This window comes from Meriones unguiculatus, chromosome 1 (assembly GCF_030254825.1).
Source record: "Meriones unguiculatus strain TT.TT164.6M chromosome 1, Bangor_MerUng_6.1, whole genome shotgun sequence".
Lineage (NCBI taxonomy): Eukaryota > Metazoa > Chordata > Mammalia > Rodentia > Muridae > Meriones > Meriones unguiculatus.
Genome location: NC_083349.1, coordinates 153,939,186 through 153,963,683, shown reverse-complemented (window position 1 = coordinate 153,963,683; position 24,498 = coordinate 153,939,186). Strand labels below are relative to the sequence as shown.

The following is a 24,498-nucleotide window of genomic DNA, read 5'->3' as shown; positions in this document are numbered from 1 at the left end:
CCCTACAGGCAGATGTCTTAGCGCTGGCCTTTAAGGTGGGAGAGATGACAAAGCCCATAAACCAAAAAATATCAAATGCTGTTCAAGGCTGTTCAACCAGCTTCAGTGACTTCCCAGGCTCCTTTGCCTCTCAAGACTCAAAGATCTTAGGTCCCTGTTTCAAATGTGGAGGGTCACTGGGTCTAGGTCTGCCCTAACCACTGCAGGCCATCTGGACCATGACCAAAGTGCCACCAAGAGGGACACTGGACTGTTGACTGCCCCCATGTCTCTTGTGGCCTGGGAACAACAGACCCAGATCACCCTCCAATCGATCTTTTAGGGTTAACCATGATGACCTGAAGGGGACCCTGGCTCCCTTGGTCTGATTATTGTCATCTCCAATGGGGAGCCCCAGGTAGTCATTAAGGTATCAGGGCGACCCATTTCCTTCCTCCTGGACACCAGGACCACTTATGTGGTCCTGATGGAGTTTTGGGAACCCACCTCTCATTTCCCTATTGTTGGCGTAGGGAGACAGCCTTACCAACCTCACCAGACCCCACCTCTCATTTGCATTTTCAGGGGGTGTTCCTCCCACTCATTCTTTCCTTGTGGTGCCAACCAGTCCCATCCCTTTATTGGAAATGGATCTTGGAGGCAAACTTGGAGCCTCTATTTTGTTTGCTCCCCTCATTTGCCTGACCCCATGCTTGCCTGCTAGTAGCCCCTTTCCTCCTCCTAGCCACCCAACCTACTAGCTCTAACACGTCATTTCCTTTGCCTATCTCCCAGGTGGACTCTCAAGTCTGGGATACCCAAAACCCCTCTGTTGCTAAACACCATTCTCCCATCATCATCCAATTACAAGACCCTATCCAGTACATCACCCAAGACCAGGATCCACTCCCACTCCAGAGCCTCAGGGCGTTTAAACCTATCATCTCTGACCTCTTTAGAAAACAAAACAAAACAAAAACAAAAACAAAAAACCAAAAAAAACCTATTTCACACCTTTCCCCTTTCTTATACTCCCATACCTGTAGTTAAAAAGCCCAACCTACCATCCGCAAGATCTCCAACTCATCAACTCTGCAGCGGTCCCACTCCACCCTGTCGCAGCTAACCCTTAAACACTCCTTTCCACCATCCCCTTCAGGTGCCTCCCATTTCTCAGTCCTAGACCCAAGGATGCATTCTTCTCTATTCTCCTTGACACCCAGTCTCAAAACATTTTTGCTTTTACCTGGACTGAGCCTGACACCCAACTCTCTACCCAACTCACCTGGACTGTTGTAGCACAGGGGAGGTTCCAGGAATGCCCACACCTATTTGGCGCCAGGCCCTGGCCTCTGATCTACTTGCTGTCTCTCCACAAACCTAAACTTACACAATAGGTACATTACCTTCTCCTCTGCAGTCTATCTCTACAAATAGCCTAACTGACACCTCTGCTCTTCTAAATCTCTTGTCCAGCCTGAGCTAATAGAGTAGTCTCACAATTATCCACTGTTCAGGTCACCTATTTGGAACAAACCATTACCCCAACCCACAAATCCATTTCCTCCAATAGAAAACATCTAATCCAGTCCCTTGCAATTCTCTGCATCAAAGAGTAGATTTTTATCATTCCTAAGAATATTTGGCTTCTTACATTCCTGAATCCCTTTTTGCCCTTCTTGTCCACTCCCTATATGAAGCAAGCCTTGGGCCCCTCACATGAACCCCTTCTCTCAGCCATCACCAAGCCCTTTCAGAAGTTCCATAGTCCCCTGTCTTAGTCCCAGATTTGTATCTCCCAGACCTAACCCGTCCCTTCTCCCTCTATGTAACAGAAAAAGAAGGATATGCCCTTGGGCTCCTAGTCCAACTGGACTTTCCTTTGCACCCATGGCATACCTGTCAAAAAAAAATTAGACCTTACTACCCACTTTAGCAGCTACTGAGCTTCTCATTTGAGAATCCAAGAAAGTAACTCTTAGGTCATCTACCACTACCTTCTCCACCCACAACCTGTCCTCTCTTAACTAAAGAATAAAGGCCTACAAACTCTTCTCCCCTGCCCCTGGTTTCTTTCTCTCCAGATAGTACTAGTGTTGGTGTAATGTTCTTTTGGAATGTATACAAGTTATCCTTATTCATTTAAACACCGATTTCTCTATCCCACTTTCTGGTTTCAATCAGGACACTGCATGGTGATAAGCATCACCTGTCTCAAGTTTATGTAAACATGCCACCATTTGTTCTCTATATTGTCAATTAAACAACCAGCCCCAAAGCTGTGCAATGGAGAGGACAAGGTGGGACATCCTGGTCCAGACAGGGGAGAAGAAGGAAGTACGGAGGGCAGGAACAGAGAATCCCTGCAGGGGAGGTCTTGGAACCGTGTGGAGAGATGGACCAGACCTAAGATAAAACTAAAAGCAAGTATAATAAGTGAAATCTGAAACTATGTGGGTTTGGAAGTTTAGGATGGAATAACTATTGCCCAGCATTGTGCTCTAAGTTAATTAAATAAATCCCAGTCTCTGTGTGGTGATTTGGGATTTACAGTTGGTTTAGAACTAACCACTGCTTAACTAAAAGATTTATCAATGGTAAATATTAATAACCCACAACACTAGTACAAGATGCTACACTTATTTTCCAATCATGCTCACCGCTCAACATCTCAAATCTTCTCTACGGGAAATAACCGAGCAGACAAGGCAGTAAGATCTACAGCCATTGGAGGGCTAGACCCATCTCACCCATTACAGGACATCCTTGCACACCAAACCACATCACCCGTCACCCTGGCAGCTGGCAAAAATTCTGACCTATCTACACTAGCTCCTTCATCCCAACAGCCAAGCATGACTTACTTTGTTAAAACCCACCTGCAGCCCACCTCTGAGGATCTGCGTTTCTTAAGGGCGATTACTGTCTTTTGTAAAATCTGTCAGATGTCAGCCCCCAAACTCCAGTTATTACAGGCCCCTTTTCCTACCCACTATGCCAGAGGCTCTCTCCCCCAAACCGACTGGCAATTTGACTGTACCCACAGGCCCACAGTCAAAAACATCAAGTACCTCCAGGTCTACATGGACACCTCAGGGTGGGTGGAGGCATCTCCTACCACCAACAAATGGGTCCAGACAGTCTCCAATGTACTCCTCCTGGAGATTCGTCCCTGCTTTGGAATTCCTACCTCCTTCCAGTCAGATAATGGCCTTGAATTCACCTCCCAGTCTTCCCAAACCCTCAGCATCCCTTGGCATTTCCATATTCCATACCATCCCCAGTACCAAAGGCCCACTGCTCTCTGGTACCAACTGAAGATTAAATGCTGCTCTATATGACAGCTGAAGACCCACCATCACTGCCCAGCCATGGAGGACACAGAAGCCTAGGGCAACCGTCTAGGTAATGGGGAAGTTTCTGTCACTGTTACTGATACACAGGCTATTTAGATTGTACCTCCTAATATAATTTATTCTTTTCAGATCTCTGATGATATTCAAAAGTATCAAGTGTACCAGCTCCTCTCCCAAGCCTTATCTTCATATGTAATAATCAGGCCTCAGACTTCACTGGAGAGCTACTTGGTCTCCATCTGAGAAAGACAAACAGTTTACCTTGCCACCAGACTCTAAAAGGAGATAAACTCACAAAACAGATTTCAATGTAACTTTTTATTACTCCTTCATTTAAGGGAACATGCTTTGCAATGACTGCTCTCAGTAACCAATCACTGTGTCTCATGGTACAAAGTTGGATGGAAAAAAATGTTTAAAGTTTATGTTATAAAGGTCTAAGAAAGTGTTTTAATGTATTAAGTTCACATTGTAAAGGTCTAAGTTGAGGGGTCTAAAAAGATGCTGTGTGTAAATGCAATTTGTAAAGGTTTAAAAGTGTTTTAGGAAAAAAATGTTTCAGATCTCTTTCTCTTTGTTATTGTTATATTAAGACTTCAAAATTTCAGAATTTTAACATTAATCAATGGAGTTCTGATAAGCTAATAATCTAGCTCTGGTAAGTAAGCATTGACTACTATTATCAGGGTCACAAGCTCAAGATTTTAAATTTCCTTTAGTTATCTTCCAGGGATAGACTTAAAAGTGCTTCTCAATCATGCTAAAAACATCTCTTGCCCAAACTATATAACCAGCACTCTTGTAAGAGTGTTCATGCTTTTAAACCCAAATCATTTTAGGGTTCCCTCAAGGGTTTACTAAGACTCAAAGGCATTAGTCTACTTGACTTTTCCTACAGTGAATTTCAGTACAATTATAAACACTAGTAATGCTAACTTAGCTAAACTTTTACCTTCTTGTGAACTTAAAAAAAAAAATTATTGTAAGCGTCTTGAATCCACCTCTCACAGCTCAATGGCCTCCATAAACACTGTGAACCAACAGCCTAATTTCCTCCCACCCATTGCCTATTTTTAAGGATGGGATTTCTCCCCCTTCTCTGATCTTTGGACTCCCTCCCCCAACTACCAGGGCCATGAACCTAAAAGTTTCAAATGTACATCCAGGAAAAAATTTCCCCTTAACATCACCTTCTCTCTCTAGTCATCTGTCCCAGCAGATTTCAAATCAACTGCAGACTGTGCCACAAATCACCAGCTGCTCCAGGTGTTCCCTCAGAATTTGCTTCTTAGAAGGCTCCAATGCCAATAGCCCCAGTGGTCCAGCCTCACAGACTGCCTATACTTCCCTAACCCCAGAAGATCCCACAGAGCCTGGACACTGAGTGAAATAGCTTGCTCCTCTTGACCTTGACCGGTATTCCAGATTTCTTGGGTCACCAACGATGACCCAAGAAATGTCAGCAGAAACTAGTCAGAAAAGATTACATTGCCCCTTATTATGTACTTATTATCTACAAAAAGATTGGGATGTTAGGTCTTAAATACAGGACAAATGGCTGCCAGGTTCTCCCAGCATCCCTGAGTCCCTACTTGTTACAGGGTATACCTAGAATACACCACCTCCTACTCTAAACTTCTGCAGTCCATCAGCTGGGCTTCCCTTTCCCCCTTGCCCACCCCTGTAAAACACAGCCATTTTGGTTACCTGGGCCTTTTTTGGTCTACCCTTCACTCTCTTTGCCAGTCTCTTGGCCCAGGCTGTTCCTCTCCTGCTCTCTCTCTCCCTTCATCCTCACATGATCACTCTGGCTTCTCACAGATGTCCCTTCCTCTGACTGTGCTCTCCTTTTTATCTACAAAGAACTCCTACACCATTCCTAGGAGCAGTCATTTCCTTCCTTTTTATTTCTTTTTTCATTCACTAAGAAACATAAGCCACAATTTCTTAAAGAGTTTCATTTTTATATTAATTAATGTTATCAGGAGCTGTATTTCTAAAATGTCTGAGAAATCCAGCTAAATCATAATTCCATTTCAAATGTATGCAATTTCAAAATATACCTCATTCCAAATGATAAAAAAAGGTTCAGAGAAGAGAGGTGCCCTAAAAATGGACTTGACCAACTCAGGCATTTTTCCTTTAAATAAACATTCAAAACTAGAATAGGAACATGAACAATTGAATTTGAGATGCCAGCCTTGACAGTGCTAGACAGGGTTCATGAAATGATGATGTGTACAACAGATACTATATGAAAGAGGTTTACTGGATGGAGATGGAGAGAGAGAGGGAAGGAGAGAGCAAGACATGATAGAGGAATTGGAAGGGGGCACCGTGGCAGAGAAAGGGGAGAGAGCAAGAGAGGAAGAGACAGAAAAAGTGCCAGTTGGTCCTTCTATAGCTTCTGTGCAACTGAACCGCGCCTGCCAGGTGCGCTACCTGGCTGGCAACACATGATGACAATAGGTTACTAGACAACCCAGAAGCAGGGTGCCTAAATACTAATAGTTCGGTTTCCACAGCTCCTTATTTTGATTCACAGACTTCTTACCCTCAGCAGTCTGGGGCTGCAATTAGCACAGGTGGCATCACTCATCTGGAGTGCTTCTCATCGAAGGTGGAAAGAGGAAATGAATGGCTTGCAGAGATCAAACTTCTAACAGCATTTGTTTCTTTCAAATACGCACACGATTTTCTTCACCAGCCTCTCTCCAGACCAGCAGACCATACTTTATTTCTCAGAGTCCAGCCACTGCTTTCAATTCAGTAGTCTCTGGAATTCAAGGTCTTCACCACCCCCACCCCAACCTCATATCCTTAACCCCTTGCAATCCAGGCTGATATATTCAGTTTTGTAAGGAGAAGCCACTGGAAGTTTCTGTGCCTTACAAAAATTAAAGAGTTAATCAAAAAGTGAACTGTGGGAAAATCTGCTAACAGACTAATAAGAACTCTGCTAGATAATTTTATGTTGACTTAATAGAAGCTAAAATCATCTGAAAGGAGGAAACCTCTATTTAAAAAAAAATGGTGAGGGAGGGAGGGTAGGATTGGGAGGGAATAAGGGAGCGGACACAGCTGGGATACAGAGTTAATAAAATGTAACTAATAATAATAAACAATAAAAAATGGCTCTCAGACTGTATGCGAGCCTGTTGGTTATTTTTAAATTAGGGATTGATGTGGGAAGGCCGAGCCCAGTGTGGGTGGTATCATCCTTGGGCTGTTGGCCCTGGGTTCTAAAAGAAAAATGCTGAGCAAGCCAAGGGGAGCAAGCCAGTGAGTAGCACTCCTCCATGGCCTCTGCATTAGCTCCTGTCTCCAGTTTCCTGCCCTGTTGGAGTTCCTGTCTTGACTTCCTTCAATAATGAATGGTGATGTGAAAGTGTAAGCCAAATAAAATAAACCCTTTCCTCCCAAAGTTACTTGGTGATTGTGTTTCATCACAACAGTAAAAACCCTAAAACAGGAACGTTCTAGAAACAGAGATAGAGTCCAAACTAGCAACAAAAATTAAATAGAAGTGGCCATAAGGCACACATCGACAAGAATCAACAGAACTTAGCACTGACTTGGTATCACAGTAGGGGCAAAGGAGGAATCAAAATATGATCCCAAGTCTGCTGACCAGGAAAGCACTCTTCCAACTGCACAAGAGGGAAGAAAACTGAATCACGGGTGGAACTGATGGCGTTAGTCTCAGGATTTTTCAGACAGAGCTGGCTTGTGTGCCACTACATGTACCAGGAGGCTGAGGGATTCCCCTGCAGTGCATTTATACGTGTTACTTATTTATTTGCTCGGTGCTGACTTACTCAGGCCTTTCTGCTAGGTGAGTACACTGTGTACACTGTAAAGATGCACAAAGTACAGTATTAGATATGCTACCAGGGAACAGGCCCCAGAGATGCAGACTGAGAGGCTTTTCCTAGCAGGGGTTTCCTCCTTTCAGATGATTTTAGCTTGTGTCAAGCTGACAAAATTATCCAGCAGAGTTCCTATGAGTCTGTTAGCAGATTTTCCCACTCTTACAGTCCACTCTTCGATTAACTGTTTAGTCTTTTAACTATGGACCTTGGTGGAATCAATGCTCTAAGACTACCTTAAAAAGAAATGCCACAGTTACATGGAGAAGAATACATTGACTGTGACTGAAAAAGGTTCAGGGTGGTAAAATTCTGGAGTAATATGGCTTATCAGGCAGTTACATCATTTAATAGACAACTAGAAAGGTCCATGGTATAACACACGAGATACACAGAAAAAAACAACTGATTAAACAGATGGGGAACGCAGAGAGAATATAAAGAATGTCGATGTCATCGAAGGTGAAGTTCTTTCAAAACTACTCAAGTTGATATGTTCACTAAACAAGCAGAAAGTTAGGGCTCCACGAAGAGATTAAAGCTGGGAAAGGGCTATACCAAGTCCATATAACGATCCAAGAAATAGAGAAAGGATTAAAGGATTTGGTATTTAATGGGCAGAACTGTATTTCTACTGGTATACAGACTAGAAGTAAAACAGAACCTCCAGAGTCCAGAACCTACACTCCCAAAGGGAGAATACGGGGCCCACAGGTATGAATAAACTTGCCCTTTGAAGTAGAACCAAACAGAGAACAAAAATTTTTAAATGTTATTTTGTTTTCTGACATAAAGTTTCATGTAGCCCAGGCTGGCCTTGAATTACTCACCCTCCTATCTCCACTACTCAAGTGCTGGCATTACAAGCATATACCAACACATACAGTAATATTTTTATTATTTTAAACAAAAAACATAGGAGATAAATCATATCCACTATGTGTGCATGGGGGGATAGGACACATAATTACACATAAGCACACATACACATAGAAATACACACAAATAAATACACATAAACACAAACATAAATATACATACATATACAAATACAAACACAACATACATATATACACTAATACATACACACAACACACATATAAACAAATACATACACATAAACACAACACAAATATATACACATTCGTAAACACATATGTACACACTTATTAAACATATAATGACAAAGCTCAAAGCCATAACTTGTAACTTCCAAGGCACTGGGTAACATGTAGATATTAATAAGATTCAAAACGACATAAACCCAAGTGTCCTTTGGAACAGAAGCAATCACAAACACTCCACGCCCCAGATCATTAATGTCTCCCTCAGAGAATCAAGCATGTTACGTCAAGACAGAAGGCATAAACAGCACTAATCTTAGAAATTAATGAAGCATTACAGCAAAGCTGGTCAGAATAAAGCCAGCACTCTGGAAACCTGTCCAGGACATCAATTACACTTTACATTATTAAGGTAAATAATTTTTCCTACGAGAAATACCCCTCATAACAGCACTACAATTACACTCTAATGTATTAAATTCTGACTATCACCCTTTAAGAAGGCCATTAACAACTCACAAACAGCTGGGATGTAACTTAAATGGTTGTGTGATGGTCTAGTAAGTAGAAACCAAGCTCCCTGGGTTCAATGCCCATCACAAATACATTTATCCAAAATTTCAGCATCACTCTTAATAAAAGTGGAAGCCAATCTAAGATTCTCTTTCTATTCCAAATTACATTCTTCTTAGTTCCTACTAAAAAAAAAAAAAAAGTAAACCTAGTATTATTTAAATGCTAATTTCCAGTCTCAAAAAAGAATGAGCCCATGCATCCACACATAGCTCTGAAAGAAAAGAACTTAAATCTACAGTGAAGGCAGGCACAAAACACTGTTCATTCTCCATCCACAGTTAACCTCCCTCCCACTTTCTGCCAGTGGCATAGCTTCATCCACCACAAGAACCAAACAGAGCCCCATCATCTGACTCTTAGTCATTCTCGCACATCTGCTCATCTGCTGTTGTACCACAATGTCCTTTTTTCCTTTGTTGCCCTATTCAAAACTTCTACTACCACAAAGTGCAGTACTGATGTGAACAGTAATACAAGCCAGGTATTGGAAGGGAAACAGGAATTACTTTGTCCTTTTCCAAATAGTGTCAAACTTTTCTGGGGTTTGTTTTAGTTTGGAAGCCCTGTCCTCCAGTTACACATATTCTAGAGACATGACCAGGATACAAACTTGCAAATTAAGGAAGTCCCTCCTAAACAAATCAATGTTGGTACCTGTGAGTACCTACAGAAGTAACGAACACAGTATTACCAGATTTACAAACATCCTTACTAATGCTGCTAAAAAAAACAAAAAACAAAAAAACAATGTGTCTATAAGGTTCACATAGCACCTCAAACATCCTCATACCTCAAGGCACCACTTCAGCTTCCCAGAAAAAAATGGAGTCTGACCAATACCACCTCTAACAGGCAGGGTCAGCTAGCTGCCCTCCTATTCTCTCCCTCTTCCTCCATTTGAGGAGCAGGAACTTCTTAAATCTCTTTACTTTCTGTTCTCCTTGTGTTTTGGCTATATAACCAACATATGCTGTTGAGCGTTATGTGCTGTACAAAGCAGTTTCACTGTCTTATACTGGCTGGCTAATGAAGGTGCTAGCTATATTGGCACCTTATCATAGCTTGATGTGAGAATGAAGGTTCATACAGGATGTAAGGGAAACAAGGAAAACCCAGAACACAGTCATAGAATGCAGTAATTGAGACATGAGCTTTCAGTCATGGGATATTGGTTTCAGCATCTGACAAATAAATTCAATTAATTCAATCTAACCTTTTTCTTTACCCTATAATAAAATGTTGGTACTATATAAAAGTAGTGCTTAATATTGAACTAGTAAAAAGTGTTCAACAACAGCATTGTGGAAATACAAGAGTGCCTTATCAGAAAGGCAACATGATGAAATCAGAAATAAGGAACAACTTTTAAAAAAGAAAATCAAACCAACCAGTTGTGCCTAAAAGCTCATGTTTACTTAGCTCCACACTGTAAATGTCTTGCACACTGGAAACTGACAAACTTCTAAACTCAAAATACTTCTGGTTAACTGCTAAACCTTACAATAGAGTACAAATATTAGGGGAAAGCTTAAATTACACACACAGACACACACACACACACACACACCATGCACAACTTTCAATCCATTCAAGAAGCTAATTCAAGCTTCAATCACATAGCCAAGTCTACCACCATTATTTTTTTAATGAACATAACAGCAAAGTATTATCTCTGAAACATTGGTTTTCTGCTCTGTCAATAAAATCCTCACTTGTAACATTGTCACTTGGCAGCACTCAACAACAATAAACAGAAAATAAAATCTAAGCATTCACAGATTCTAATATTCATGCTCCTGATTCGTTCTAACCCAGTACTCCTTACGTCAGTAAAACACTTCTTGGAAGAGTGAAAACTAGATACAAGAAATATAACTAGCAACACACATGCTTAACTCAAAACAGCCCAGAAAGTTAGGCACATGTCACGTCACCTACTGTTCACACTCCTAGTAAACAAGTCTCAAGAGAGCTCAGGATCCGCCATGTTTCTTCTTCTCCCAGGCTCAGCTGACCACGGTTGTTACAGTAAGATCTTTACCACTTGCCTTGTGTAAATGACTTTTCTCACTGCCAAGTCAACTTTTGTTGAGTAGCCCATAAAAAGAAGAGGCACTTTCAGCGTATTTTCTTGTTATTAATGTCGCCTGCCCATGAATATTACAGAATGCCTCTGTATTCTGATTGGGAGAAAGCTTTTCTAGGAATGCAAATTTTGCTCTCAACACTCACACAATGGACTGTAGTGTTTTTCCTAAGCACTGTATGTGCTTGTTAGTCATTCTGCTGAAATTTTTACTTAAAAAATAATAAAAGACTTGAGTGTGTTTTGTAACACAAAAAACTTACTGTCAGAATATCTGTCTCCAAAACAGAAAACAAATTCACCAGAACACGGTAAAATGCACATTTAATCACTTTTATTCAAATTCTATGCCAGCTCTACATGTTTAAATTTAACCCATCTACAGAACATTAGAGGTGTCAGAAATGATGTTTTATCAAGGTATGCGACAGAAATGAGAGCCTGCATTCAGAGCACTAAATGGGTCTGAGTTCTGATAGCCCTGACTGGTGCTTATTGGCATTTTGGGAAATGGCAAGGAAGTAAGACTAGGTCATCCAGGGCACACGGTTAAACTGGTAAACTTTTATTTCCAGATCAATTCAGTGTATGTGTTCTATTAATTCCAACATAAATATGAACAATCATTTACAATGAATAACAATTTACACTGATAACAGCTTGCAAGACTTGTTTTTCCCACAGTATGGTTTTTCAAGGGTCATATTTACAAGTTTAAAAAAAAAAACAAGTAAGCCCCTAAGCACTGTAATAAAAATGAGTGTCAACATGAGATGGGGCGGGGCCAGGAGCAGGGCTCCATGGCTCTAGCGTCAGCTCAGCAGCCACAGCAGTCCTACAATAACTCCTCCAAATCCACCCATGTTTTCAGCAAGCAGTTAAATTAGTACTTAGATGGACTCACAGTGTAGCATACAAGGAAAACCTTTCACCTCAGTTACTGAGAGAAATACCCTAAACTTAAATGTGCCAGATTATAATTCAGGTTACCCTGTGAAGCCTGAACTGGCAGGGTAGTCAGCTTAATCAGTAAAGCTCTGATCTGGTAGCATTCTGATCTCAGCAACACAAAAAGCACATGAGCACTGACACTATTCTGAGGAAGTGTTTTGTTTGCATATGTCTATGTGCTCAACATTCATGCCTAGTGCCTGCAGGGATCAGAAGAGGATATTGGATCCTCGAACTAGAGATATGGATGGTTGTGGACTGCCATATAGGTGAGAAGTGAACCAGAGTCCTCTGCAAGAGCAACAAGTGCTCTTGACTTCTGAACCATCTCTCCAGCCGCTATTTACCTCTTAATAAATGACTTTGCAATCTTCGCATGCTACTTGCGAATTTGAATTATAAAACAAATTGGTATTGATTCTTAGGCTATGCAGATACTATTACTGTATATGTCACTGTCCTACCAATTAACTAACTTTCCACCCAGACTTGGGTAGAGATGAGGAAGTGGAGTTGGGTTATGTTTGCTTATTTCCTCATCGCCAAGCCAAAGCACTAAGAAAGCACACACCACACCCATCCTCTTCCTGGCTGGGAAAGTTAAATACTTTTAGTTATCACTCATGGATTCCTACCTGCCAATGGTGTGCATCCATGTTTTTGAATTGTAACCTATGTAACAGACTGGTTGGATGCCAGGAATAACAGGCCACAAATCATGACTTCTTGCTTGCTTCTGTCAGTTTTTCTCTATCTATGACAGGACTGAGGGATGCCTTTCACCACCCCTAATCTACCTCCCCACAAAGAAGTTTTAAATAAATAAAAAGAGAAGACACAGATGAAGCAAGAATCTTTATAGACTTAATTGGACAAGATGAGCCTGTCATCAACTGTGAAACAAAATAAATTTTATTTAATCAGCAAAATGTACACTCTGTTAACTTTTACCACTTCTGCCCTACAATTTATGTTGGGAGTAAAGACAGAAGAACACTTAGGTGAAAATCCAAATTCCTATTCCATCTTTTATTAGCAGAGACATCGGAAAATTTTAGGTCTGTCATCTATCAAATTAGGGCTCTCCGGAAGAACCGTGGACTGCATAAGCAAAGCAGCTTTGCAACTATAAAACTGACACCTAACTACATGCTTATTAGCTACTGTTAGTACACTGAAAAGATGAGTGAATATTAATTTATTTGCTAATCATTTTCTTCCATGAATATTTGCTGAAAGAAGTCTTCTAATATAGTATCCCTTAGTATTTTATTACTGAAGGTAATAATCTGGATTGATGACTAAAGTTCTAGTTTCTTTCCCCATGGCTGCATTAAAACACCTGACAAAAGCAAGTTAAGGATAAAATAAAATAGTTCATTTCAGCTCACAACGCAAAGATGAAGTCCTTCATGGCTGGAAAAAAATCACAGCAATAGCAGCCTGAGATCCACAGGCAAGAAGCAGAGAGGAATGAACTAGTGCACAGCTCACTTTCTCCATTCTGTGTAGTCAAAGTTCGCTTGCCCAGAGAATAGTCCCAACCACTTTTAAGACAGGTCTTCACCAGGTGCGGTGGTGCATGCCAGTAGTCCCAGTACTCAGTGAGGCAGAGGCAGACAGATTGACTTAAGTTCAAGGCTAGCCTGGTCTACAAAGCCAGTGTAGGACAGCCAGGGCTACACAGAGAAATGAAATACCGTCTTAAGGAAAACAAAACAAACAACAAGAAAAATACAGGTCTTCTTCCCACATGGAATAGTATCATCAAGATAACCACCACAGGGGTGTACGAGGTCCATCTCCTGGGTGATCCTTGATCCTCAACATATGTCTAACCATCACAGACTCCGACATGATGAAAGCGAAATTTGGGCTACTTGTGTAAAGATTACTTTAATAATACATGTTTAATAACTTAATGGTATCTGAACACAAGAAGACAACAGATCAAGCGATGGTAATCACATTTTTCATTCTGATTTTAAATTTAATTATGGCAATCATACACAGTTAAATAATAAGACAACTCTGTAGGTAACAGTTACATTGCAGCTGTGACAGTCTCCACTTTTCAAAAAATTTCAGAGATCACTGTAGAAATATAGTATCATTCTAAAGTATATTTCAGCATCCATGAAATTTCTTCAGTAAAATTCCTTTGGTAGGAAATTAACACTACATAATAAGAAAAAGTCCTCTTTTTCTTTCTTTTTCCTTTTAGAATGCTGGGAGTTAAACCTGTCAATGGCAAACAGACTCTTCCATTGAGCTGCATTTCATTTTAGCGATGATCTACTTGGAACTTTGAGCCTATGTTTACAAAACCTACGATAATGAATTGGTGTCAGTAAAGCCAAGGATAATTGTGCACAGATGAGCAACTTCTTATAAGCAGCACTTTGTCCTCTACATCACAAAGCAAACAACACCTAAAAGGCCCTTTAAAACATACCTCAAAACACTCAGAAACCGAATAGTAACAATTCGGGAACTATGAGACACAATATAAAATATGTACAATAATAAAGTTAATTCAAAATGTATAGTTTGAAACATTACTTAAAGTTTTTAATAAATACTAACATATTACAAATACAAGTTATTTTCAATGGTAAGAACTATGGTTTGGTGTATGAAGCATCAGATTCCATACATAGTAAACTCAACCACTCCTAAATAAGCTTCACAGAGGAGGAAAAACAATGAAAGAGGGGCTCTCAGCACAGCTGACTGGCACCTCCCACTCACAGGCACTAAAAAAAGAACTTAGATCTTCAGATAGGAATATGAATGTCATAAATTTTAAAAAAAATGCTTTTTCTCCAGCAAAATTATTACTCAATGATTCCAAAGTCAGATCAGCCATACATCTGGCTAAAGGCTGAGAAACAGTGTGCCATCTTCAGGCAAATGACACATGTGTGGCTTCTATGTCTTTCCAAGTATAACTGTTACAACGTTATGGTTATGATGTAAAATGTGGGGTGGAGGCGGGGCTTATAAACATGAAGCAGTGAGACTAGCCCAACAAAAATTAGAACTCAGAATTGGTATGTAGTACAAAATACCATGACTTTGAAGAGGAGCACTAACCTTCCCAACCTGCCAAAATTGGTGTGTCTCTGGATAAATAAACTTCTCGAAGTCTCTTCCCTCACCTGCAGACTCTTGGAGCTGGACTAAGACTCCAAAAAGCATCGGAACTAATGGTTCTCAAACTTCTCAGTACAGATGCTGGGACCTTTTCCTCAAGATTCAGAATGGGCTAGAAACTACCAGTGTTTACCTGGCAGCACCTGTGACTAGAACACACAGGTCTCCAGAATGTCTGAGAAGTACCAAGTGATCCTGATGGACCTAACAGTAATACAGCTGTCACAGCACCAAGCAATCAAGAATTCAGGAACTAACTGGCAGAGAGCTTGCCTAGCATTAAAAAAGTCCTGCGTTGCCAGTCCTGAAGATACCTGATAAAACAGGATCAGATGAATGGGGAGGAGGTCCCCCCTATCAGTGGACTTGGAAAGGGGCACGGTGGAGATGAGGGAGGGAGGGAGGGACTGGGAGGGAATGAGGGATGGGGACACGGCTGGGATACAGAGTTAATAAAATGTAACTGATAAAAAAAAAAAAAATAAGCCCTGCGTTTGATCTGCAGAATCACATAAATCAGGTGCGATAATGGTGGTGCTCTCCTGTAATCCTGGCACTTGGAGGTAGAAGCAGTAGGACACTCAGCTACAAAGTGAGTATGAAGCCAGGCTGGGCTGTATGAGACCCTGCCACAAGAAAAAGAAATAAATACAAATGCAGATTCTAGCACACAGAGTATAAGACATAGTGAATACTCCCCAAATCAGAAAGACACAAAAAGATGAAAGAAAGGAGCAGGTAGAAAAGGGAGGGAGAAAGCGTGTCCTCTTTATGACTAAGAGATACAAAATGGTAGCATCATAAACCACACATGTATGTTACCGGAAAAGTCTCCACACAAATATAATTTGTACCCTATTCACCTTGTTCGCATATCACATTTTAAAGAGAGGAAGTATACAGAAGCATCCTCAGGTCTCAGAGTCTAATGGAAAATTACTAGATGACTAAAACTTAACGACTGCTTTCCCCAGGTAGAAATCACAGGATGCTCTTGACTGGAACATGGAATTGAGATTAAAGTTTGAAGTCACTGGTTACATATACACACATATTTCATCCGGGATAGTATCAGATTCCGAAGATATTACTGGCAATATTAATTTCTGTTCATTTTTTTTAGTTTCCCATTCACTTACATTATAATTTTTGAGATGTTTTATCTTCACTTCTGATGATCTTCAAATGTCAATGGTTCTTAACACATTAACTGTAAACAAACACAAAGGAACTTAGGGGGTTCAGATACTGAATGAGCCCTCGAGTTAAGTATTCTAAATGACTGTGTAAAGTCTGAGGGGCAGGACTAACGTAATTCATGGGAATTTCAAAGACAAAACTGTCCTTGTAAATGAAAACTATACAGCCACCAGGCATCTTTCTTATATTTTCAAATCTACAGAAAGTCTCACTTGCTAACATCCATCTACACTTCTCCACATGGCAGCATGTGCAGAACACACCCCTGTAACCAATCCGTCCCTCTAACCATAAAGCTTCCTGCAGCCCCAGCACCTAATCTTCAGGTACTTCTTCGTCACACAGACCCTGGAGTCAGACAGCTCGAAGGTCCGTTCACTCTGATCTTTAATTTTCTTATCTGTAAAATGGGAATTTTAATAATGTCTAGCTCATTCAAGCTTATGTGAGAAAAGCACATAAGTAATAGTGTCGCAATCAGCAGACAGTAGGCCACAACAAACATTCAGGGCTATTATTTACATTACACTGTTAACTCTGCTGCTGTTACAACTATTACCTGGCAAGCAAAACTTACCCTGGGTGTTTCTATTATTGTTAACACCCTTAATATAATGACAGAATGCTTTTTTTAATATTAGAAAAAGAGGATTTATTGATTTCATTTTTGACCTTTACAACAGGCACCTTTGATTTGGTCACAAACTATCTGGCTAATAGTCTCACTGGCCCGTCACAAGTCAATTACTATCCTTTTTACAGAATACAAACTCGAAGTGAGGCATGTAACTGCTTGAACAAGGAATCCTGCAGAGGAGGAGATAGACAGATTTGTTATTTGTACCTGAGGAATCCTACGGCCTGATGAAAAATGGTACTATCAATCCACAGAACACTTACCTACTCATTTTCAAATAATTTAACTCCTGACGTTTGAAAACACACTCTTAAAATATTTAGGTTAGGGGTAAAAAGATGGCTCAGTGGGTTAAACATATGCTTCAAGTATGGGGCTGAGTTCATACCCCCAGAAATTACATAAAGCCAGGGACAACAGCATGCATCTGTAATTCCTGAGCTAGCTGGGTGGTGACAGGAAGAGTCTGGAAAAGCTCTGGATTTAGCCAAAAGGGCACATGCAGCAGCAACCAAGAGATCTTGCCTCAGACAAGGTAGAAGGCAAGAATCAACACCCAAGGCTGTCCTGACCTACACACACACACACAGACACAGACACACACACACAGACACACTATAGCATGCATGTGTCCACATTCACATCCACACATCCATACATACTACATCCACACACACATAACATACACACAGAAGGGTTTTTCCCCAAGTTTAAGAAATAATTTAAGTTAGGTAGTTCAAGGATTCATACAACATTGATTTCTCTGGATTTTTAGTGTTTTAGGAAAGGATTAAAGACAAACAGAATGTTGGTAGAAGTATTCATAAACTAACATGGCTTAAAATGGCCAGGTTTATTTCCCACATAAAGATAAAAATATATGGGCAGATGGTTTGGAACTAAAGGAGAGGAAGAAGGAAGCGAGCAAGCCCAACACTCCCACAACCTTGCCCTGTGGTCCCTTGAGCTCTCTGAAGGAAGTAAAGTGCAGCATAGTTGGCTATTCTTTGATCCTACTTGACCAGCTCTTCCTGGCCCAACAATTACTAAGTACTACTTTCATTTTAGACTCTGAGATTATCACCAGTAAAAGAAATCACGCCAACACAATACACAAAGAAAGCACAGTTCAACTTGAAGCTAAAAGGTTCTGACAAGTTTCTTGGTTTGATACAATACCCTCCCTCATTTTCTTTTGTGGCTACTGCCTTGCAACCAGAGGCATCTCCAGCTTACAGGGGCATCAGAGGAATGTGCTTTTTGCTTTTAAATGATTCACGGGTGTCAGGGAGAATCCACTGCCTGCATCCTATTCTTTCTCTCCTCTCTCCCTTTCTCTCTCTCCCTCTTCTTCTTCCCACCTTCTAATCTCCTTCTATTCCTTACATCAAAACTTCTATGTTTTGCCTTAGCATGAGGCCTTAGAGACTACAGAGCTTAATATCCTAGACTGCCTTATAGCTAGCCATAGCCATAGGACTATGCAACAACTAATTAGAAAGTAGCTTAAAAACAACTTATGATCTCCAAAAACATCATGTTTTTTAAATAGAGAAATTGTTCCTCTTCCTGAAATTGCAATGTGAGGCTCTAACTACAATCTTGGCTCCTATGGTAACAGTGGAATGTAAAACACATGAAGAATTTGTATTCTTGGCACTCAGATCCACTACATCATAACTGCATTAACTCTGCAGGCTTTTATGTAGGGAAAAAAGTTTCAAATCAACATTACTTCAGGTTTTCTGTTGTACTCTGTAAAGTCTAATCCTAACTTTAGGTGTAACTCAATGGTACACTGTTAGCGAATAATGTTCCCACCAGCCTGCCTTTCAGGGCCCTAACAACCTCTGATGTCATCATCTGCCACCACCAGGTGTGTGCCTGATAAGGAATGTGCCAGCCTCCCTAGCTCTAGCTCTTTCTCTTCCACACTCTCTCTGTCTCTGTCTCTGTGTGTGTGTCACTGGTGCCCTCCTCTCTCTCCCTCCCTGCTCTCTATTCCTCATGGTTTCCCATAACAAACCTCTGTTATAGCAAATACACTGTGGTGGCACATTAATGATTCTTATACCACTACTTCCCTAGCAGACATAAAACCCTAGGTTCCATCATAAACACTGCAAAACATAACTAGAATATCAATAAAAACAAAATCTAGGACCTAGGCAACAATTCAGTAGAGAAAGCATGTTTGCTGTGCAGGCATGAAGGCCGGAGTTCAGATCCCCTGCACCCACAAAAAGGCCAGGTGTAAGTGTGCTTCTGTATCTCTGGTGCTGGGCATGAAGAAAGGTGGATGGTGAGGGTAGAGGGACTCACTGCCTGGTCAGTCTCGGCAAAATAGTCAGTAGTCAGCTCCAGTTTCAGTACGGACCCACTTAAAAAAATCAGAATTTTTCACATACCAGTCTTTAGATGGGGGGGGTATACATTAAAACATATTTTTAAAGTTCATGTTTTATATTGAAAGCCCAATTTTATATTTAAATTATCTGTCATAATTTAATCTAGATAAAAAGTATACAAAAAGCTCAAGGATATTCACAGTAGCAACAGTCTGTGAAAGAAAGTGGTTCCTACCAAGGGTCCTTTGTATCCAGCAAGGAGGAGCTGCGCAGCTTGTTTGTTCACTGGTCTCAGAGCACAGTTAGCTGCATGTAACAAAACTACAGGAAAAGCCGACTAAAATGATGATGGTTTCCATTTGGAGGGCATCTCCCACAGTTCCTTGTTCTCTGAGTATCAGGAACCTTCTGACAGTGTCACTTTTTTAATTTTAATTTTTTTAAAATATTAATCACAGGTTATTTACTTTGTATTCCAACCGTAGCCCCCTCCCTCATGCCTTCCCAATCTCACCCTCCCTCCCTCCCTCATCTCCTCCCTGTCCCTTTCCAAGTCCACTGCTAGGGGAGGTCCTCCTCCCCTTCCATCTGACCAGTGTCACTTTTTACAAGCTCACTTTAACCTACACTCTGTGGGAAGCAGGCTTATAAACTCATTCCAGTCCTTGATGAGTCTCTCTTCAGGAGATTCAGCCATTTATTTAACAAGGCACAAAGATAGCAAGGACTACACCTATTCAAGGCCGTTTTCCCTAGAAAATGGAAAATATTCCATACTAGAATCTGGAGACTTTCCACTATTCAAAACCTTAAAACACATTTATCTTAGGACCTAGTGGTTCTTTAATACAATAGCATTAACTTGGCAGCTTTCCAAAATAAACTTCCTATCTTCTGGCCATTTGTGCCCTGCCCAGTTATTTCCTCCCCTTGGGTACAAAGTCAGGTTGCACTGATTTTATTTATTTATTTATGCTCTTATATAACTTCTCCATTATGATAGTTTTTTTTTAATGTATTTTATGTATCTTATTAGAATTCCCATTTTTAGGAAAAGTACTAGAGTCTACACTTTTGGCCGTAATTAACAGCTGTAAATAATAAATACAGAGAGGGCAAAGAGAAAATTCCCTTTAAAGATGAGATTTAAGAAAAAAAAAAGCAAACAGGACCCAATCTCAGCTTTAATCTCAGCTTTCACACTTTTGAATAGTAATAAGGCTTTTTTTTTTTTTTAAGTCTTCATAGTAAGCCGGGTGGTGGTAGCTTAATTCCAGCCACCACCTTTAACTCAGGAGGCAGAGGCAGGTGGATTTCTTGAGTTCAAGGCCAGCCTGATCTACAGAGGAAGCTCTAGGACAGCCAAGGCTACGATAGAAATCCTGTCTCAAATAAGGAGGGAAAAAATCTTGATAATAAGTTCATACTAATATTGCATCTTAAATAAGAATATTAAAGTTATTTTAGGGTCTATAAGTAATGAAGTTCAAAATGATTTTTAGATTACCAATACAAACAGTACCTGACTGTGCTAGTAATAACAAAACCAAGGGAGACAAGAAGCCAGACAGTGACCTTGTCCTGAAGCCATAACTTCTAACACTAGTCCTGGCCAGCTGCTTCAGGAAGCACACCACAAGTCACAATTGAACAGGCAAGAATGTGTCTGTATATAAATCTATCACTACTGGAAAAAGCTGGAAACATTTTTCCTACCAACGTATCACTTTGAAGTGACCTTAAAGCTAAAACTACAGGTGAGATTTTGCAATAAAATATGCTTTAGGAATCCTGGCAACTCTTTACCTCATAAGACTGTAATTAAAATTCCCAGAAACAGTAACCCAGGATTCACTATTGCCAAATAATGATAATTTTAAGAAAGACATGCAATTTAAAAATGCAATTAAGTTGAGAGGTAGGAGAGATGGTAGCCACCTGTAATCACAGCACTCATGAGACTGAGGCAGAAGATTTCTGTTCAAGGCCAGACTGGGCTACACAGTGAGTCATTCTCAAAAAAAAAAAAAAAGAAAAAGAAAAGCGATCACTTGTGAATGACCTTCAGTACGTATATATGTTCTTGTTTTGTTAATGAAAATTAAGTATAAATACAGGACATGGAACATGCAAGCTAATAAATTTAACAACCAGAAAGCAACTGATAAAAATCAAAATAAAATAAGTACAACCCATAATACCTACAGCATGAGGATATGTTGAAGTAAAAGGAGACATTAAAATGACTGACAGGGAAAATTAGCGAATAGGGAGTCAGAGTAATCAAAACAAACAGACAAACAAACAAACTGGCAAAGGACATAAGGCACTCAGTAAAGAGAGGACTGTGCACAGAAAAGAAAATGCTGCAATAAAGGCCACACAGGATGCCATGTGGTTTCACAAAGAAGTAAGCTGAGGATGAACCTAAGCTTAACCAAAGCTGGAAGATGGAAATTAGACCTAAGTGTAATATTACAATAAACTGTGGAAGGTTAAGTCTATCTGAGCCTTCACAACTGGCCTACAGTAGGGATTTATTTATGTTTATATTCCATAGAACATACCAAGAATCTGAACGAGACCAACAAAAGGACGGACAACCTGTATGTTAAATTTTGATGTGTGCATAGTAGGCAAGAGCTGCCTAGAGACAGCAGTACCAAGCAAGATTCACCACACACTGCTTACTACTGTTGATCAGAAACTACATGAATGCTGCATAAAGAAAAAAATTGGCTTTTTAAAGCCAAAATGTCAGATCTATATTGACCCAGAAGATAAAGTTAAACCAGCAACAAATCCAAAATGACTTATGTAATCCATCAAGAAAATACACCTTCCAAAGCCTTTCATCCAAATTCACCTGAGTATGACTATTTAAAAGACCAGTGAGCCCTGAAATGAGTTACAGTGTTCATTTTCATATTATATTCTTCCCAGAAGGGTCAAAAATATACAACTAACTACTCAAACACGAGTGCCTTATCAACCTCAGTTATAAACTGAATGATTTCCATTCTCCAACATAATAGAAAGTATTATGAATTTTTGCATACTTCTCCTCGTAAAAATTTAAGTCAGAGCTGGAAAGCTGCCTCAACAGTTGTGAGTACTGGCTGCTCTTGCAGAGGAACAGGGTTCAGTTCCCAGCACTCACACGAGGGTCACACCTGTCTGTCCTACAGTTTAAGGGACTCTCACCTCCTAGGCTCCTGCATGCACGTTGTACATAAACTCATGCAAGGACACACACAGAAAAACATTTTAAATAGTAATAAATTCATCAATCACCTGGGTGAAAGAAATTGTGTGATACATTAAGCGATATTAAAGATGATTTTGTAGAGTATGTGAAAGAAAACTCATAAGATAAATTCTTATTTGAGCCTCTGTATAAAAAGAAAAGATAAAGAACAACTTTAGAGTGACAGGACAGAAACAAGCTGAGCTACCAGAGTCAAACATAAATACTTCGCTTGTACTTTGTAGACTAACAAAACAAAACTTGAAATAATGTAGATATACCCTTAACATAGTGAGTGAAAATAACAGTCTACCTTGCCTGTACATTAGAGTCACCTGTGACTGTTTGCCTACATTAAGCTTAAAATTAAACTAACAAGTCTATAATGATGCTATTATCTACAGTTAATAACAGTACCCCAAACAGACACCATATATAATGTACATTATGTTGGTAATGTCACTGATGTTTACACTGGCTGAGAAGCTGGCTCTGGGAGGCTATGCCTTCCCCATTTCAAAAGCTAAGCATGTTTGTCTCAGAGTGTCCTCCAAGGCCACTTGTCTGGTGATGGGCTGGCCCCCAAACTCTGTGACTAGGACAAAAGAGTGATAATGCCATGCCACTGACAACAAAACTCCTGATAAAGTAAAATCGCTGTGTCCTTAAGCATAACTGGAGTAACCTCCAGGGACGGTAAACGAGCATGAAGAGGGGCAGTGGCCATGAAGAAACTGCATTTTCACCTCTCACATCCAAGGCCCAGAAGAGGAAGCATATCTGCCGGACTCTCCATAACCGCCCGTGGTTCCTGCTCTCCTCACGGCCCAGCCTCTCTAGGCCCAGGTCTCTTCATCCCCTCACAACTCTGCCCGTTCCAGCTCTTCTCCCGCAGCCCCCGCCTCTCCTTCGGTATGCCCCGGCGTCTCCATCCTCTCACAGCCGGGCCTCCCTCCCTCCCTCCCGCACGAGCAGCTCCAGCGTCTCCTCCCGCACGCCCGGGCGTCTCCATCCAAGCTCGATTCCGGCCTCGGTCCCGGCACGGCACGGCTACTGTCCTCACTCGCCCCGGCCTCACCTGGACAGTGAGTCCTCGCTGGGCAGCCGTGCTGCCGGGGGCTGTGCGCCGAGACTCTCGCAGCTCGAGCTCTTCTCCATGGCGCGAGAACGGGAGGCCGCTGCGCCCTCCGCCGCCGCCGGCGCGAGATGCAGAAGGAGGAGCGCACGGAACCGCAGCCGCTGTCAGCCCCGCGCCAGGCAGAGTGCAAGACCGGAAGCGGCCATGTTCCCCCAGCCTGCACAGCGCGCGGGGGCTGATGGGAGCCGGGCCCCGTGGCCCTGCAAAGCTGGGCCATGCGCATGCGTGCTGGTTGCCCAGCGAGAGGCCTGGATGAGGAGGGTGCTTAAGAGCAGGGTGCAGACTTTCTGCTCCGAGGAAAGTTTCCAGAAGGAAATTTCCAGAAGGAAGGGAACACCAGTATGTCAGAGAGAACACACAAGGATGTGAAGGCTTTGGGAGCATGGACTCGAGGGAAATGACCGGAATGTGGGCAGCCTGTGGGCTGAGGGGCTGAGGTGGGAGATCGAGGGACAGGAGTATTTAAGGATGAAGTTAGAGATAGAATCATTATATAAAGGTAGCAATGAAGCTAGGCAGACTCAGCAGATTCCACTGCCCCCAGGTAACTTGTACTTACATTAGCTTCCCTCTATGTAATTGTATTAACCTCACAGAATAGGTGAGTGGATAGATGTAAAATGCCCAAAACAAAAGTTGTTTGAGAAGCCCTCAAACAGTAGCCATTGGATTCACGTTTATAAACAGTCTAACAAATGTGAGAAATGGTAACTGTTATGAGAGAAAACTAAAGGATGACAGCCTAGTAACAGGTGGTTGGTGGGAGAAAGTTAATAGCAGCTACGTCAGATGGGGGAGGGGAGGAAAAATGCCGAAAATTACATTTCAGGCCTCCTGTGGAAAAAGACTTACTGTGGCTTGGAAATGTGTCTGTAGGTGGTAAGCACTTAG

The 24,498-nt window shown here is 41.1% G+C and overlaps 1 protein-coding gene across 10 annotated transcripts in view; it reads right to left on the bottom strand.

The window, feature by feature from the left end:
* Mtmr2 (myotubularin related protein 2) overlaps nt 1-23,785 on the bottom strand; it is a 58,283-nt gene extending 34,498 nt beyond the window's left edge. For 3 of the 10 annotated variants that reach the window (XR_009586725.1, XR_009586727.1, XM_021646380.2), the window contains exon 1: nt 23,548-23,778. Coding sequence is in view for 1 of the 10 variants with exons in the window: in XM_021646380.2 (XP_021502055.1) it covers nt 23,548-23,627 (80 nt within the window). In the remaining 9 variants the exon portion in view is untranslated. Of the gene's footprint in view, nt 1-10,778; nt 11,030-16,176; nt 16,248-23,215; nt 23,239-23,547 lie in introns of those variants that run through there. The other 7 variants (XR_009586731.1, XR_009586736.1, XR_009586737.1 and 4 more) reach the window with 6 other exon arrangements.
* Nucleotides 23,786-24,498: the final 713 nt, after the last annotated feature.